An 18,932-nucleotide genomic window follows, 5' to 3' on the forward strand; every position below is an offset into this window, starting at 1 on the left:
TCTTAATATGACTGATTGAAATGATATCCTGCTAAAAAGCCTGATCGTTATAACGTACGGTTGTATAACAACTCGTTGCTAATAGTAATAGAGTACCGGGCACCAAGTCAATGTTACCTGACACACATGGTTACTTGTCTAACCGAATAGGATCATTTTCTAATACAAGTGGAGTATCAATATTAGGAGTAAAAATACTGAATCTAATCGAGGAGATTGAACCCGACTCAACACTCTAGTCCATCCGTCTTGATATTGCAGATTGAAATGAATTAAAATACTGCTAAAGAATCAATCCCATTTTTATAGTGTCCAGTTGTAAAATTGTTCTTTCCTGCATAGTGTAATCTGTTCATAAATGGAGATGTAATATTAATACTCAACAATCTAGTCCATCAATCTTGATCATTCCTGATTGAAATGAAACACTGCCAAAGAGTTCAGTCTTTACAGCCTCGATAGCGATATGAATAGACCAGGTGCAAACTACGCTACGGGATATTACTGCCTGTAGTGGATTCATTTATCTTGCATGCACAATGGTGCACTATTACGAATGCGACTTGTGTCGATATTGAGACATACTTGAGATACATACATAGGTGAAAAATGCAATGTTTTCCTAGTTAACTAGTGGAACCATCACTCATCGATAATACACTACAGTATATGAAAGTATTGAGTGTAAAAGACGCATGCTAATAAACCTTTGTAACCGCAAACTTGCACTCTTTAAAACATTTCAAAATAGAATTTATTCCATGAAAAGAGTATACCGCAATCTCTTAAAATTTGCTCCAAGCATCATTTCAGTAGTTAGTCGTTGTATCATGTATTCCTGCAAGGTTACAACAATAGTTGAACGCAGAAATGACCGCGATAATTGAATTTATAATCAATACACACAGGTAGATTCTATTATATCGTGTATTTCTAATCACTTTTAATACTGGATCGCAAATTGATTTCCTTGTACAAATGTGGGCCATTATCTCATTGGTATTACAGTGCTTATGGATGCTTCTAAAACTGAAATCTATGTCAAGAAACATTTGATACATTATATTATGTACATTAAGCAACAGAGTTATTCTTTTCTGATTACAGATTAATCTTGAATGACTAAACTACTATTTATCTAAGTTACTTACATTGAAATGAAAAGCTCATTATAAAACAAATTTAAAGATGGTTTCAACTTCGGATAATCTTATCTGAGTAGTTATTACAAATTGAAGATTACTTTCGTGATTCTAAATCTCAGTTGTTAATGGTATATTTTTGGGTAATTAAAAGTTACTTTCATAATGTACTTCACTGGAAATAATTATGATGGAAGAGTGCTTTCTATACTCGTATATATAATATAAATTGTACCCCATAGCACCCTGATTATTTTTTATATCTTTTATTATCCGTATACAACATATTCAACCAATATACAGTACACCAAATCAAGCTTTCTAGGCTTTTAAACTGTGGTCATAAAAAAAAGATTGATCAATTGGTTCCTTTTTCTCTTTATTTGAAAACTGTACGGCATAATTAGTGTTGTACGTAGCACATTCGGGTAATCTACATAGATTACGACTTTAAAATTCACCTAATTTTCCTTTTATTTGGCATGCTAATTTATCTTCACTCAAAATTTATATAGTCATATAAATGGCATGATTTAAATGGTATAGCATCTTACTTAATATTAGCTTTTCGTAATAACAATGTAATTTTATATCTTTTCATTTCTATGCCTTTATTTTTTTTTATTATACTGTACAGTAACTGAATGATTGTTTTACTGTATACCAGTGTACTGTAATATTGATAATGCAGTAAATTGTAAACAGTTGCATCTCTAGGTCTCTGATTATATATTAAGTAAGTATAATGTAAACATAGCGCATTCATATTAAAAATTTAGAACCATACGATGCCAGAGATGACATAAATTATTCCTTGATCATCACTTTTTCATTTCACATGACACTACGTACAGATGTATAAATGTAATATAGAATAGGATACTTGCCTACAATCAATTAGTAATTTTTCTATACGTGCAAGATGGCCAATATAATTCCTTTACTAATTTAATCTTCTCATATGTGCATTCTTTAATTTCTTTCATAGACTTTAATTTACTGTATAAAAGTTGTACTCCAGTTTTTCATCCATGAAGCGGCGAACTGCGGAGGTAAGTAAAGTTCGCCGTTCAGTGAAGAAGACACGCATTACCGATACAATATATGGAAGGGTTTCGAGGTGAGTAGATTGGATTTATGTTTGTAATTATACGGACGGATTGTATTGTAATTCTGAAATAGTGAATAAATAGTTGACTAACCATCAGTTTAACATGACCAATTACTATCAGCCGCTGTTATTACTGCTTGCATATGAATATTTCGTAAACGCCAACTCTTCTACCGTACAGTATATAATATTTGTAAAAGGTCTATGTACGCTGTAAATGTAGTATATCTATGCGAATGTATAAAACCGGAAGGAAAGTGTAATTGCTATAATACAAGCTAACAATAACTTTCTTGTTGTTGCATACTCGGTAAGACGATATTTTAGAGAGAAAATAAGTATGAAACTGTATTTATTGTTTACTCTATTCTATATGCTGATATTGATGTACTGTACTATACTGTAGTAAGACTTCTATTAGAATACTATTGAAGTACAGCTATGATAAGTATAACTGAATTACTAGAAATGCAATCAGTTAGGAATTATAGTATGGAGTATACGACCATTTTTCGTCTTTCTTGCTTCTTAAATATCATACATAGCTTTGTAATAGAGTGAGATTTTTGCTACCACGTAATGTTTATTTAAACGTAGACGTATAAGTCGATAGTTAATTGATTAGCCAATATCGGTTGCATTCTATTATGGTTCTTTAGTAATAGAATGAGTGAGTTATTAGATTTCTTATAGTGCGTATGGATCGAATAAGTTAACAACGAGTATCGGCTGGTAAAAATATATGTTAGGGGGTAATATAGAAGTCTATAACTCTAGTAATGAAACAGTGACATTTTTAAAATATAAAAATCACCATAATTCAGTCTCAAAATTTGATATGTCTTAAATTGTTAATAGCCAAATGTACATTATTAATTAGTCTTTATTCATTGAATAATATAACACAAAAGCTGGTGTTACTAGTTAAATATAAATGTTAATAAAAATAGGAAGGAAAAGCTATTTTTCGCAACAAATTACAATTTGTTGTCAACTTTAATTTACACTAGCAATTAGTAGTGTTGGTAATATCGCATTTACTTTCTGCAGTATCGTATTTAAATTGTTTAGTTCAGCTAAAATTCTACCATTGTAGTATTACGTTTACATTACACTATCTGCAGGTAAAGATATCACAAACGTACAAAATTTTAATTTATAACCACTAATATCGTATGATTATTTCTTAATTGACTAAAATCTATTCAAAATTGCAATCTTTTCTTTCACTTTTGACATTTTTGACTTTGAAATTTATTCATAGGTTAACTTTAATTGGCCGTTTTCTTGTCACTTGGGTTTCAGTGCTAGCACTGGATACTTTAATAAATTTTCGTTTTGAGTTTCTTTGGCCCGTATGGCTATTAATGAAAGATACTTACGAAATTTTAAAGTATCAAGGATTGGTAAGTTAATCTCTTTTGTAGAAAGTATCTAATAGCAGATACAGTGGAAATAAGCTGTCAAACTGATTATGATTGTAAGCTTAATCCTTCATTACTACTGTAGTTTAATTCTTGATCGATACCACATACAAATATAAAATAATGGCCATTTCAAAAACCGTCAATAACAAAAATTTTTACTTTCAATGTATATACTGCACATAAAGATCTTGAAATTCTCAGTACTTCGACTTAGTGGTAACAGTTAAAGAAGCCGCTTAAGTTACGATATTAAACGATAATGACTAAATAAAAGTACTGATGGATGATCTAGCATTTTAATAGCCATTAAATACGCTTTTATTTACTATCAATATTTTATACATTGTATCGATTACGAAGTTTGAAGCGGTACTGATTATGTAGTACATTGATGATTAACACCAAACAGTTTTAAATTGACGGTTTTTCACTTGATGCACGGGCAAAACCAATGCTAAAGGCTACGATACTATCATAGTCAGTCTAACAACAATAATAATAATAGGCTCTCTTAGCCTCTCTATTGCACAAGTAACACTATGCTATCTGGTAGAATATGAGAATTGAGATAACCAACGCTCGAGAAAATAATTTAATATTAATAGTGTAGTATATCGATGGCCACTACCTCAAGATACTGATATCGGATGGGATATTGATGGAGATTGCAATCATAGCTTTCGCTCTACTAAACCGTACGAATTACTATAGCGAGAGTTCTGAAGAATAATGGAGCTTCTACTATATTATAATCACAATTATTTCTAGTTGTTGTATTGTATATCGTAGTTGTATTAGGCATTTTATTAATAATTTCAACTAATCAGTAGTCACCGATCAAAAATGTACAGATTATATCTTAAAATCTTTTGTGTTTTGCATACCGTTCTAGGAGGCTACAATATTACTGACTGGACTGACTGTAATAGCGGATTTCCTATTACTAATCATGTTTCCTACGCGGTGGCTCTTATTCACTGCTAGCACGTATAATTGTATGCAGATAGCGTGTCATTCTGGTATGATAGTTTTAACATTCCAACATAATCGGATTGATTCTTAATATTTTTATTTCTTAAAAGACGTAACACAATTTAAATTTTATTATTATACTTATCAATTAACTGAACTTTACCTTTTAGAACGGTTGAATTTAGCGACCTTATTTATTTGGATGGTATTTGTATATAATGAAGCAACGGTGAGAGCTATCCATTTACCAATTTATTTAGAATTATGTCTCCCATTAGCTGCACATAGGTAAGGATATGGTGAACTAAGTAATTATAATTTATTTATGTTCCTATCACATCGAGTAACATCAAAAATTAAGAAATATAAATATTTTTATATGTTAGCATTGGGCATTCGTTGGTGACGATAGGGCGTGGAATAATAAATTATTTAAAATATCAAATGATAAGAGTAAGTGGATGAGATTTGCTATCTACACTATGCTATAATTACGGTTAGATAGAAAAGTTGAGTACGAGGTCGCGTTTTTTCTATAGCGATATTATTTATTTCCTGTTACAATATTGCTTTTATATATGTAGAATAAACAGTTGCAAATTCACAGAGATAAAGCTATCATATCATCTATCAATCAATTAATACCTACGACTTCAAACGAGCATACAAAAGAAGCTCTTAATCGGATTGCGGGAACAGCAGCTAGCGATCCATCATTAAGTGGTATGCTGTTAGTCTACTGTTTTGATAACTATGGCAATAACCTTACTGTCATGCTAACTTAAAATTTTTAATAATACAGCCGCAGTGGCCGAAAAATTGCAAGATTGGGCGCTAAGATTTTCGAATATGATAAAACATAAGACGACGACTGTACAAAGTATACATAAATCAAAAGTCAAATCTAATCCAGATAATAACGTGATTAATGCTAGAAGAAATGAAGACTTGACTGATAAAATTAACAAAACTGTAGATAAAAAAAGTGTCTCCGACAGTGATAGTAATGTCATAATAAAGACAATTAATCATACAAATCGTAGTTCCAGTGCTAAGAATTTTGCAGGAAAAGTCATGGAGACTTCTCCGGCTATTGTATCATCAAAGAATTTATCGAAAGATGAGGTAGACGACGATTACGTATTGCCTACAAATCCGAGATGTGATCAAAGTTCTGCAGCCTTATCAGAAAAGAATAATAAAACTGAGATAAATTATGAGAGTAGAGAGTGTAAACCTGAGCAAATCGAACTAGATTCTTTAGTAATTCAGTATCAAGAGGAGAAAGCTGCCAGGTATGATTAATGTAAACATGGTCCATAAAGTAATTATCCATGTCATTATTTTATCATTTTTATTTGTATTATACTTGCAGGCTAAAGGCCTCGTCCATCATAACTAATCTTGAAATTGAAATAAAAAAAGTCAAAGATGACCTAAAGGTATTATACGTGCAAAACCGATATTATATGCCTTAAATTAGAATTTAAAATTGTGTTATTTCGATCTTGCTTTCATCATTCCTAGTAGTTGTAGTAGATGTATGTTACGAATCATTGGCGTAATTATGTTAGAGCGAAATACTATTTACTATCAATCAGTATGGTTGTATTGTTGATTATTTCTGCTTCGATGTCAACCTATTTAGCAAAAAGACTATGTCGAACAAGAGCTTCGTCAGCAACTAAAATTAGTAGAAGAGTCCAGGCGTACAGAGGCTGTTAAAGAAGATTTGAAGAACTCAAGTGGCAATCGGTACAACAGAAATGAAATTCTTACCATCAATTTCGATTTTTTTTGCCTACAGTATAAATCATTCTAATAAACGTATACCACATTATGTTATAATGCGTTGATACAGTGTGCAACTATCTCTTTCTACAGTATATATGCGCGTACAAGTAATTACGGCGAACAACATTTTTTAATTGATTACAATGGCTTTAGAAATTGGAGCATGCTATAATTAATTTATTGCTCTACTTGAAATTTTGAATAGAAATAGGAGTTTATCAAGCGCCAACAAAGATAGTCACTCTAAAAAGAATGATAAAAAGTCTAAAGTTGAAAGTAGTTGGCAAAAGAAAATGGAGCCAAATTTAGCAATTAATATATCTCATGATAGTTGCCGCTTGACTCAAGCTACGTTGGAAAAGGAGAAGGGTATGCTATTGACGCAACTTCATGAGCGACAAGATCAGCTTAGAAATGCCCGACAGGAATTTGAAGTCTATAGGCATCAAAATCAGACGGAAATATCAAGAATGAAAAAAGAAATAGAATCGTTAAAATGTAACATTTCATCACAGCAAGAAAAGAATATTAAATTAGAAAATGATTTAAAATCTGAAACTCGAATAAAAATGGATATGTTTGAGCATATGGGAATCGCAAAGCATGAAAAAGAACTCATTGAAGCCCAATTGCAGAAGCGTGACAGAGAAATTACGGCACTGAGAGCAGAGATGGTTGAATTAATGGCAGTAGGTAGTATACTGCAACCATCCAATGGTGTCACCAATTTTGGATCGACCGAAATTTCGCCGATAGTTACAGCGAGTCCGCATTTTATTGGCCATCATCGTCCTATGATGGTTGATTCATTGCAATCGAATACTCACGATTCAAATCGATATCCGTCTGGTGTTACAGGCCATATTGAAAAAGATCGCAAGTAGTGACTTTGTTAATTTATATTTGAATTAGCAGTCGATAAGTTATCCTGTTTTATTAATACTCGAAGTTTATGTGATAATGACTCCTAAAAGGTTTATTGAGATTGCTATTATGTGTACGTATGTCCTTATGTACAAATGTGAGCTAAATTGAACGATTTTAATTCAATCAATACCATGAGGATTAAGAATATAACAAGATTATGTATTCTTACCATTGTCTACTAATAAAAATATGCGACTATCGATGTATTATTGTATTTATTTATTATTTGTTTGTAGGATATGTTGCTTGGCAATACATGTTTGCTGTTCAGTTATGGTTTACTGAATTAGTGATATGCCACTGTGATGTGTAGGGTATTTGTACAGTATGTGCAGCAGTGTTGTACAGTCAATGCTGCAGTAAGTTCTCGAACATGCACTGTTGTACAATGTCCAGGACCGTGTACTTGCAGTAGTCATTAATAATTTCATTCAATCGTTTGTGTCTAGTCGAATCAGTAACCTGTGAAAAGTGCATTTATTCAAGAGGTCCCAGCTTGAAATCATGCATTTCAAGTTTTCAACTGTAGAAATCGTGATCCCTTCCCCTTTCCAGATCCTCGATCAAAGGGATAGAAAGAGTTTATGGATTAATCTTTGCGAAGTACTGGCTTGACAGTGTTGTATTGGAGTTGGATGATATAGCGTACCAGTTTAGTCGTATCGAGATTGGCTTGAAGGACTACAGTACTTGAAACGTTGCACTGTACTGTAGAGTCTACAGTGTACACTGTACAGTACAGTACTGTACAGTAGACCAAGGTCCAGACCACAATACAGTACAGTACCTCCAACTGTACACTGTCCAGTACTGTACAGTATGTCCAGAGTCTGGTAGTCTGGTACATGTCCTTATTGTCCTACCCATGGATTTCTACCAATCAGTAGTGTTCTGTACTGCAAGTCCGTACAGTGTACAGTACATACTGTCCATCTTTCACTCCGGCGCATGTGAAACCGTACTGTAGCCTTGTTGTCAATCAGTTCGCTTCAGTCCGTCACACACTCAGACTGATTGGTTGCACTCGAGCACGTCGGTCGGTACAGGTCATCCCATCCCCCTCACGTCATTCAGCCCACGGTTGAAGCATCCAGCGAACGAGCCAACCACTATTGGCCAAAAGACAAGTCCAAAGAGAGGAAAAAAAAATCAGTTCCATTGGCGCTTTCCTTTTGCCATTTTTTCAGTCCATTTTTCAAGACGAATTGAATTGATAGTATGCCGTTGGCTCAGTTAGGAGGTGAAGTTTTCCATCAAGGGAAATTTGTTCAGGATAATGAAGTAAGTCAGTCTGAATCATGTCCAATTTGCAATGGTAGACGTTAAGCCAGCCACTGGCTGTCTTTCAATCCACTCCATAGTGACAACTATCACCCATATTGTCAATGAGTCAAGGAGACAAACTACGGTACTCTGGGTAGCTTACCACAACCATGGCCACCAGTCGACTCCATACATAAAAATGGAGTCGACTGTCCACCAAAATACAACATGACAGCCATTCTAGTGGGACTACCATCGTTATTTTATTTTTTTTTTCCCCAACCTTGGCAATCGTCACTGACTTGAAGATCATTTAAAATCAATCGCTTGCGGTGTAGACGGTATCAATTGCAACTTCAAGGGGGCATATTGGCGGACCAAAATACCACAATGTACACTGAAATGATACAATACACAGTATTGTATCTGGTCTTCTGTGTCGCATTGATGTTGGTTGTTCAATGGCTGTGAGAAAAAATGAAGAAAAAAAAAGAAAAAAATGAAAGAAAATACTCAATTGCAAGAGTGAACGTAATGCCATTCTCGGCAATTGAACACTGTTTTCATGCCCGTCAGTGATGTACAGTCATAAAATCAACGACAACAAGGAGAAATGAGATTCAAATGGCCTGCAATTACACTCCTTTTTAGACAGTATTCTCCTATCGCGACACAGTACAATACAGGTGTAAACCAAGTATTGAAAACAATTTAATTAGTTGACAATCTACTTGTACAATCAAACCAACAACAGTATGTTGCGTTTTTTCTCTTCATTTGTTCAAAATACTATTCCAAATGGCTTTCATGCCAATGTTAGTATGTTGTAGTGCTTCGTTAGAATGGTACAGTGGTGAATTTTCGCCAGTGACATTGATACAATAGGTTGTAGGACGACGCTTGGCATAGATGACATCGCTGACGAAGCCATCATCATCATGGAGTAACTTTGACTTGAATGGAACTACTAGTAGGATATAGTATTCATTGCATGCAATGTCTTTCAGCTTTTTTTCTAGCATTTGATTGCCAACTACGGTCAATGAATGACTATATTCAAGTACTCGTAGACATTCGGTGATGAGAAGTAAGCGCGGTTCGCCACACATTTCAATCGGTTCCAATGAATAGCAACAGTTGTAGGCTGATTTTAAATCCATTGAAGCATGATTACTCCAATATTTTGAATAGAATGATAGCTTAGTCACACGCCTACAATTTAGTCATCATTTCCAGTTTTCAATTGCGCCAATGAAGTGTAAAAAAAAGTGCTACCCAAGGGTAGAAGTAGCATCGTTATGTTGATTGATATACACGATGACTACAATTTCCTGTCGATGATTCATTACAATTATTATGAATTAAATGGATTCCATTCAACAACTACCATCTAAAAATGCCATCGTCATTTCTATGACTTGTTGCACATATCATGTTAGAATAATAACTGCTGCAATTATCTACTGTATTCTTCTAGTTAGTTGACAAAAGATCATATAGTGGCTTAGTTGTTCAGATAGTATGCTTATAATTAAAATCGATATCTGCAAATCATCCTTGTAAACAGATCAATCGATTGGACATTGCTACTGTTGTCAAATCGAAACTTTACCTGTATACGCGTATGTCAATGAGATCGCTTTAAAGCTAAAACTACGTAGTAGGCATGAATACTCTACTCTACATCTTCGGATTATCTTCTATCAGTCTTGAAGTCAGTCACTCGAAGAAACCTCTTTCTCTTGAAGTTGATGGATAATGTTATGAATTGTATCCTTTTACTTGTTGTTATCAAGTAGTTACGGAATGCATTTATCAGCTTTATTTACTACTTGCAAGAGTTGTCAGAAACTACTAAAGTTTCGGATTTCCACTACCTAATATTGATCTACTGCTGATCAATATTATGAAAGGCAGATGGTGTAATGTACTAAAACTACCACTGTGACTTTGGAATAACATGTCGACGCCTGTTGAAGCGTTAACTTTCTATAGAAACCATCAAAATTGGAATGATGCACAATGAGATAGAAAATATCAGAGTACTTGCACAAGTTAATCGCCATGCGTACCAATCGTTTCATACAATAAAATTTAATTTCATCTTTATTATGCAAAACTGTTTTAATATATCCTTTAGTAGCTACTGAATATAGTAAATGGATGAGAAAACATGACTATAGGACCGTTTTATCGACGATATAAAAATTAATAAGTATATGTATATATATATCCATATATTACAGGCTGCATCGGATGAATTGCCACCGGAGCAAGGAGATAACTCGGTAAGTTGTTGGTCTGTCGTTTTCAATTTTATACACTTTGTTCATGCATCAATCTAACTGATTTATTCTATTTTGTTTAAAGATCATCGTTTATGCTGTCGTTTGATTAGTCAACTATACGATTAAATCTCTCTAATTTGTTGTCAAACTCCTGTGATGCTATGATTTTTAGGAAAATCAGGAAAATGTATCCGAAATAGAATTGACTTCAACGGAAGCTGCAGGCTACGAGAGAGCTGATGCTTCACAGTTTGAATTACTAAAAGTTCTTGGTCAAGGATCTTTTGGCAAGGTTATTTTGTCATTTAACTGTATTGCTATGATTAAAAATCGTAATAGAATCCATAATGGAATAATTCAAAGCACACTGTCGTTAAATTATTTGTAGGTATTGGGATAACTCACTTAAAGTAAATGTAATCTCTTCTTACTATTATATAATGCTATTAACTTAAAAGTCATTTACAGTTTTCGATGGAATCTGTTAAAAATTGGCTTAGTTAACTTTGCAAAGATGCGAATTTTTTCCTGATATTATGCAATATTGTTCATATGAATTCCTTATTTTAAAAAAGGTTACAGCTATCGTTTGCTGTACTTTTACAAATGATGCTTATAATAATGTAGTTAATATTAAATGCTATAGGTTTTTCTTGTAAGAAAGAGATCTGGGGCAGACGTTGGTACACTCTATGCAATGAAAGTCTTAAAGAAGGCGTCATTGAAAGGTAAAACAGCCGAGTTTTTTTTAAATTCTGTTTTAGAGTTAACATAGTGCAGATTACATTATATGTTGTACTTGATAGTGCATAACTAGAGCACCTTGAAGTCTTTTTTAAGAATTTTAAATTATGGCTTTGTGATACATTGTTTTTGATGTAAGGCGCCGCAGTAATTTATTAACTTTGATAAAATAAGTTTGTTGCATTATGAATAAAATAAGAATGCGTTTTAGTATTAGTAGGATGCTTGATGTAATTCTAATTGGCGTACTCATACTTCGTGCAGAGTTTATTTAGTCATCTTTCTGCTTTGATTACTTTTAAGCTGTAGTTGATTTGACATACTAATGTTAAACGGGTGACAATGGATACTCTTAATTTGATAGTTTTAAATTAGTATGTGATCGTTAAACTTCTCTATAATTGCTGATAATACTGTATTCTATGATGTAATACTCATATTTTCCATGGTATCTTGTTGTTGCATTTGCGAAGAAAAACAGTAAATCTATGTTCGAAATTCTTTTATCCTCATTTTATTCATAGCTATGAATTAGTACCATCTTATATCATAAGTTGACCCTTCTATTGTAATTCCTTTCGAAGTGTCCATTAAGGCTAGTCGTTATTGCAGCCTTTAACAGAATTTTTTTAACTCCTCAATACTGGACAGTATTAGCTGCAATGATAGCTATTTTGAGTTGGCACTATCCTAGTTTGTCTTCGAAGTAATATAATTGCGCAAGCTTTGTAACAGAAAAAATATGATATGAAATATTGGAAGCTGTGATCAATTAACAATAATTAATTAATAGTGTAAATTAAAAGGTTAACAGAGGCAGCTTAATCTTTAGATAGCCAAAACCTAATTGTACTTGCGCATATGATCGCAGCTGGTGAGCTTTTTACGATATAAAGTCTAATTCTTGCTATGATAAAATTGCAGGATATGTGCAATAGATAAATATATTCTAGTATGTGCGGTTAGTATACTGGCAACTGATAAAGCGATCAAGTTTTGATGTAGTAATAGTTTTTGTATTTAGAAAATGTATGCATATATATTGTAAGCTGTTTGCTGACATACTGAGTATTTATAGACAAAATCAATTTATGAGAAAGAGATATAGCGAGCTATTTTATCTGAGGGTTACTTTAGTAGTCCCTGATTCTTGATATAGAAACTTTTATTTCCATAAATTTGTTGTAAATACTTTTAACACATTTTAAGTTACTGAATGGTAATTAAAAAATGTAACTGCGTACGCTATGGATAGGCTGTGCTTAACTTATTTGATGTTGCCGTAGACATAATTGATGAATCTAATCAATAATGTAACGCAGCAGACGTGCAGCTAATCTATAATTTATTATTGTGATTAATATTATGTCTCATTGCTTATTATTCTAATGAACATCTTTGAATACACACTCTTAGTACGCGATAGGGTCAGAACTAAAATGGAACGAAATATATTAGCAGACATTCAATTTCCGTTTATAGTTAGATTATACTATGGTAAGAGCTTTGGGCATTGTAGCATAATTTCGACTGGTACTATTTAAGTTCACACTCGGTGTGGAAGCGTAAATATTACAATAAGTGTCCTAATAAAAGTATTTAAAACTTCCTTAATTTGCAATAAAAATTGTTACCGAAACCAATGTCTGATATATAACGGAAATATACTTAATGAAATCAACATTTTTAATAATTAGCTTTTCAAACGGAAGGAAAGTTATATCTTATCTTGGAATTTTTACGTGGTGGTGATCTATTTACAAGATTATCTAAGGAGGTTAGACTTGTCACATTATATAATGTTATATAGCGTTCAATGCAATGCATTTGTATCCTGTTGAACACATAAACACCTTGTACAGATTTATGCTATAACGAAATGTAGTTTATTGCCTACTGATTTATAATAGCTGCATGATTATACATACGTGTGTTTAGGTATTTGATTTTAACATTTGATAAAAAGATGCCAAAATCGCTAATCTGTGCGCAGCATTTCTAAATTAATGAGTACGATGGTTGTTAAAAGTCTTATCTACAGTATGAAATTGATATAATGTCATCTTCCGTGAAGGCTTTGCTATACCTTTGAAGTATTTATGATCTCCTTATATTGTACAAATCTCTTAAAGTACTGTTTTATAGCTAATAATTTTATGCTTTGGATTGATGTGAAATTTAGGTCATGTTTACTGAGGAAGATGTCAAGTTCTACTTGGCTCAGCTTGCTTTAGCATTAGGTCACATACACAAATTGGGAATTATTTATAGAGATTTGAAACCTGAAAAGTTAGTATTTTACTTACTGTTAATTTAATGAAATTTTAAATTTACCGCTATTTCTATATGTATTATTTTGACCGTATACTTTACTTATCGAAATGTACATCGTAGATATTAGCCTAAATTTAATGAGGAAATTGCGATCAAAAAATAGTTAGACGTTACTGTAACTGACGACATAATAGCAAATCTCTCAGCCAGTTCTAAAGTCTTGTTAACTATGGCATATTAAGAAATTTAGCGCTTAATTATTTCCTATCCTTAAATATTAGCGTTTTACTTGCTGCGGATGGTTTTATAAGCTTGACGGGTAAGTTTCCTTTGATTACTTTGCCTTAAATCTGTAACTTGAAGGCTGCTGAGCTAACTGGCCCTGGCCCCTTCATATTTTAACAATATCATAGAATTTCATTCCGGTATATTTCAATGCTATTAAAGCTATGCAGTTAAAGTACAGTAGTTAGTCAAGGCGATAACTTAGTATTTCTATTCTATTTCTATACGTACGTATTGATCCCTTGGTATTATTTAGACTTCGGATTAAGTAAAGAATCAGTCGAAGATAAGAAAACGTTCTCATTTTGTGGTACTGTGGAATACATGGCACCTGAGGTAGTTTTAAAAAGGGTTACCGACAACGTTATATCTTTGAGCTAACATTTTTGACCGCATAATTCTCACTTTCCATCACGATTAGGTCATTAGTCGTCGTGGGCATACTATTACCGCCGATTGGTGGTCATTCGGTGTTTTAATGGTATAACATTTCTTCTAACTTTCTATTTATTCTCACGATGAATTTATTTCGCAATTAATGATTAAATTTAATTTAGTTTGAAATGTTAACTGGCACATTGCCATTTCAAGGAGAAAATAGAAAAGAAACAATGACCATGATATTAAAGTAAGTGATACATTATGGCATCGATTTTTGTTAAAAATTAGCTGTTTGAGGAGTTTACAATTTAATGCATATGTAGCTGTTTTGTATGTTGATTTTTTACTGTTAATTACATAGGAGTAAACTGGGTATGCCTCAATTTATCAGTTTGGGTGCTCAGAGTCTTCTCAGAGCATTGTTCAAGAGAAATCCGACTAATCGATTAGGTTTTAAAAGAACTTATGCAAAGTTAAAATATGAATGCTTTTTTGTTTTGCGATACGCCCGTTTTTGATGGTACTTACGTACACAACTTTAGGTTCTGGTCCGAATGGGTTAGAAGATATTAAAAATCATCCGTTCTTTGCTTCCATTGATTGGAATAAATTACTACGAAAAGAGATAAAGCCTCCATTTAAACCTGCGGTGAATTGTAATGATACGTATTATTTTGATACTGAATTCACAAATCGAACACCAAAAGGTAAAGTTGGAAAGAAATTTTATTTGTCGTTCATAACCTTATTGTACGATTAACCGACGTAGTAGCCAACAGACTGTTTGAAATGGTCTCGTAATTCATAATCCAAAAGATTTTAGTTGTTTCAGAAACACTATAAAACTTGTAATTGATGACAATATGTTATATGTAGATTTCAAGACATTGATTATAATAAATATTTACGGAATTTTTACATGAACTTGTTATTATTAATGAGTAGATTCACCAGGAGTTCCTGCTAGTGCCAATGCGCATCAATTATTTCGTGGTTTCAGTTACATTGCGCCAATTTTAGAGGAAGTATGTTAAATAATTATAGTCTGTTTCATTCGGAAATATGTTCCGTGCCTATTTATGGTGCATTATAGCTCTAATCTTAACTAAATGTATAGACCTACGGGGAAGTGAACCAAGATCAAGATAATAACTTCGAGAGATTTATGGTGAGAATTTTATTTTTTTAACCATATTTGTGTCCTATCTAAATATTTAAATTTTTCTAGTTGGAAAATTACGAGCAGAAAGCGAACTTTAGGGATGAATACGAATTAAAAGAGGTTAATTGGATATATTGTCGTATTTACTTTTATAGTGATATTTACATGGTAGCAGTATATATTATCTATCTTTGAAACATAATAACGTATATTGCTGATTGCGATAGGAAATTGGAAAAGGCTCGTTTTCTTTGTGCCGCCGTTGCATCCACAAAGTCACAGGAAAAGAATGTGCAGTAAAAGTAAGGAAATACCAGTACAGTGTTTATTGTTAATTATTGATGTAATATGGGCGCACTATTATGATATCACTATGTAATCTTAAAACTGGTGGTATTATATTAATACATAGATTATGGATAGGAATAATCGTAATCCTTCGGAAGAAATTGAGGTAAAGATAGTAGCAGTTTTTTAAACAGTAATGAAATATGCTTTTTGAGAGTCTATAATAATAAATGGCATTACTATGCAGATTCTGATGAGATATGGTCGTCATCCTAATATCCTTACCTTTCAAGATGTAAGTAATTGCAGTCTGGAAAAATTTCCAGGAATTGGATACCGAAATTCGCCTGTCGAATTTACGCGTATTATAAACTATCAATTTCATACAGACTATAATCTATAATGAATTAGGCTGCAATATTTGAGCTTTACGGTAAAAGTACCTGATATATAGTAACTAAATTTGAAATTAATTATAGGAATGTTAATATTCCGTACGTACTTATACATGTAGTCGTACTTAGATCATCTAGGATAATCAAAACAAATTTCATTAGTTTGCTACCCAGAGCATTTTAGTCAATGATGGTATTCAATGTATTGTCGATTTGATTATTTGAAATACAGGTATATGACGATGGTAAACATATATACATGGTTACTGAATTGCTGAAAGGTGGAGAACTTTTAGATAGAATAATGAAAAAGAAGCATTTAACAGAAGAAGAAGTTCGACAAATTATGAAAGTTTTAATATCAACTATGCATTGCCTACATGATCAAGGAGTATGTAGATATTGTAACGAATTAATATTTTAGTTAACACTGTATAGCTTACGTCATCTTATCATGGTTAATTACAGGTCGTTCATCGAGATTTGAAGCCTAGCAATATTTTATATGCTGATCATACGGATTCTCCGGAAGCGTTGAGAATTATTGATTTTGGATTTGCAAAACAACTGCGTGATAGTAATGGTTTGTTAATGACTCCGTGTTATACAGCAAATTATGTAGCTCCGGAAGTCTTGAAAAAGCAAGGGTATGATGCTGCTTGCGATGTTTGGGCTCTTGGAATATTGATGTACATAATGCTATCTGGGTAATGATGATATAGTTGGTAGCTTTCATGAGTTATCTGCTAATATGATGATATTACAGTATAATTTATAATTATATCATACTCTCAATAGAACAACTCCTTTTGCGTACGATCCGAAAGATACAGCAAATGAAATACTTAAAAGGATAGGTGATGGACGTTATAAATTAACAGGTGGTAATTGGAATCACGTGTCCTATGATGCGAAGGTATTAAAATATCATGTATTCATCTTCAAGACTAATTGCTAATTAATAACCACGTAAACAAACTTCTTTTTACGGCGAATAGGATTTAATTAGGAGATTATTACATGTTGACCCGAAGCAAAGAATAACAGCTGGACAGGTTTATAAAACATGATAATGATAATTTGCTATTTTTAGCAAATTAAAATTAGATTGTTTTTTTATCGTAACCCCTTATAATATATTCTAAAATATTTTCATATCGTGATTACGCGAATGGATGGATGTTGTGCAGGCAATACAACATTCTTGGATCGGTGAAAAGAAAACTTCCAGTACAAAATTAAGCATATTTACTGATATGCGTAACTTGAAGGTATGTCATTTTTACTAACTTTAGAGTTTAATTGAAACATTAGCGTTCTCGAGAAGCATAAGACAGTGCTTTTGATTACGAGCAAATATTTTACGCTTTCAATTGCCCAAGAAATTCCATGTAGTAAAGACATTTTCATTGATATCATAGGATACAGTTAAGGCTACATTTACTGCTTACAACCGAACTACACAACAAACAGTACTAGAGCCGGTACTAACTTCCCTATTGGCAAAGCGTCGACGTGATAAAGCGACGAAAGTATAACATGTTATATCAAAATATCTACGGAGGTTTTATTTATTTCGTTGAGTGTAATTGTTATATATGTTTTCGAGATATAAATTCTCAGACAATGGATGATGATGGAATTTTGAATAGGAAATTGAAGTGTTATTTTAAAATTAATTTTATTTGTAATAGCAAAACAAGCGTAACGTAGTTTTAAATGACTTTTTATTAACGCAAATTATAACAGAACTAACATAACACACAAGTGGTCATGCTTGCCGATATAATTTAATATCGAACTTTTTTTTACAGTTTTGATCTGCTATAATTACTGTTTAAGACATGCGTTCAGCAATAGTAAAATTTTTTGATGTCGTTATTTATCTGCTAATATTCGGACTCCTTGTAAATGCTTTTGCTCGTTTGGCATACTGCATTGATTAAGTTAGATAATAACACATTATGAAATTATAATTTCTGTTGTAGATTGCAATTGTAGTACGAGATCGCACTTTGCAAGTAATTTTCTGATAGTGAACAAATTTGTCCTTACTATCTGTTGATAAATAATAAGTACATAGTTAATGGATATCTAAATGCTATATAGAGTCCACTGATGGGACGCTCTTGACATTATTGTGAACTGCTGAATTATTTTTTAATCTTTACATTTGCGACCTAGGTAGCATTTATGATTAACGTTATATTGCTAAGCGTCAATCACAGTATTTAGTTTTGGAAAAAGCGCATAATTAATTAACTATGCAAGACTTGAGATCTTGCATAATAGTTACGGCCAATTCGGTGATCGGTGTTTGCTAAAGACTTTATTACAAAAAGGATTGTCATCGCTATTCCGGTCATAAGTGTTAATAATTGCTTTCAATTGAGAAGCAATTGTGCATCTACAGGTGATAGAGATTGTTAGTTTTTTAACATATGAAAAGGAAGCAATTATGTTTTAAAAAACCTTGGTT

At 32.6% G+C, this 18,932-nt stretch overlaps 2 protein-coding genes across 2 annotated transcripts; both read left to right on the top strand.

The window, feature by feature from the left end:
- Positions 1 to 2,173: 2,173 nt before the first annotated feature.
- On the top strand, positions 2,174 to 7,330 carry TRIADDRAFT_60986 (uncharacterized protein; the record flags this gene model as incomplete). The annotated part of the gene is made up of 10 exons (XM_002116904.1): positions 2,174 to 2,262; positions 3,518 to 3,659; positions 4,573 to 4,699; positions 4,823 to 4,940; positions 5,039 to 5,105; positions 5,237 to 5,375; positions 5,455 to 5,947; positions 6,028 to 6,094; positions 6,301 to 6,407; positions 6,652 to 7,330. 10 exons carry the CDS (start codon positions 2,174 to 2,176, stop codon positions 7,328 to 7,330), a joined length of 2,028 nt encoding a protein of 675 aa, XP_002116940.1.
- Positions 7,331 to 10,302: 2,972 nt separating this feature from the next.
- On the top strand, positions 10,303 to 18,920 carry TRIADDRAFT_60987 (uncharacterized protein; the record flags this gene model as incomplete). The annotated part of the gene is made up of 26 exons (XM_002116905.1): positions 10,303 to 10,350; positions 10,883 to 10,924; positions 11,097 to 11,216; positions 11,571 to 11,652; positions 13,366 to 13,445; positions 13,851 to 13,957; positions 14,224 to 14,261; positions 14,484 to 14,563; positions 14,649 to 14,708; positions 14,785 to 14,855; positions 14,970 to 15,058; positions 15,151 to 15,315; positions 15,554 to 15,633; positions 15,726 to 15,776; positions 15,837 to 15,890; positions 15,998 to 16,072; positions 16,183 to 16,224; positions 16,306 to 16,353; positions 16,686 to 16,844; positions 16,922 to 17,160; positions 17,252 to 17,369; positions 17,452 to 17,508; positions 17,644 to 17,724; positions 17,875 to 17,985; positions 18,442 to 18,474; positions 18,867 to 18,920. 26 exons carry the CDS (start codon positions 10,303 to 10,305, stop codon positions 18,918 to 18,920), a joined length of 2,184 nt encoding a protein of 727 aa, XP_002116941.1.
- Positions 18,921 to 18,932: the final 12 nt, after the last annotated feature.

This window comes from Trichoplax adhaerens, genomic scaffold, assembly GCF_000150275.1.
Source record: "Trichoplax adhaerens TRIADscaffold_19 genomic scaffold, whole genome shotgun sequence".
In the NCBI taxonomy this organism is placed as follows: domain Eukaryota; kingdom Metazoa; phylum Placozoa; class Uniplacotomia; order Trichoplacea; family Trichoplacidae; genus Trichoplax; species Trichoplax adhaerens.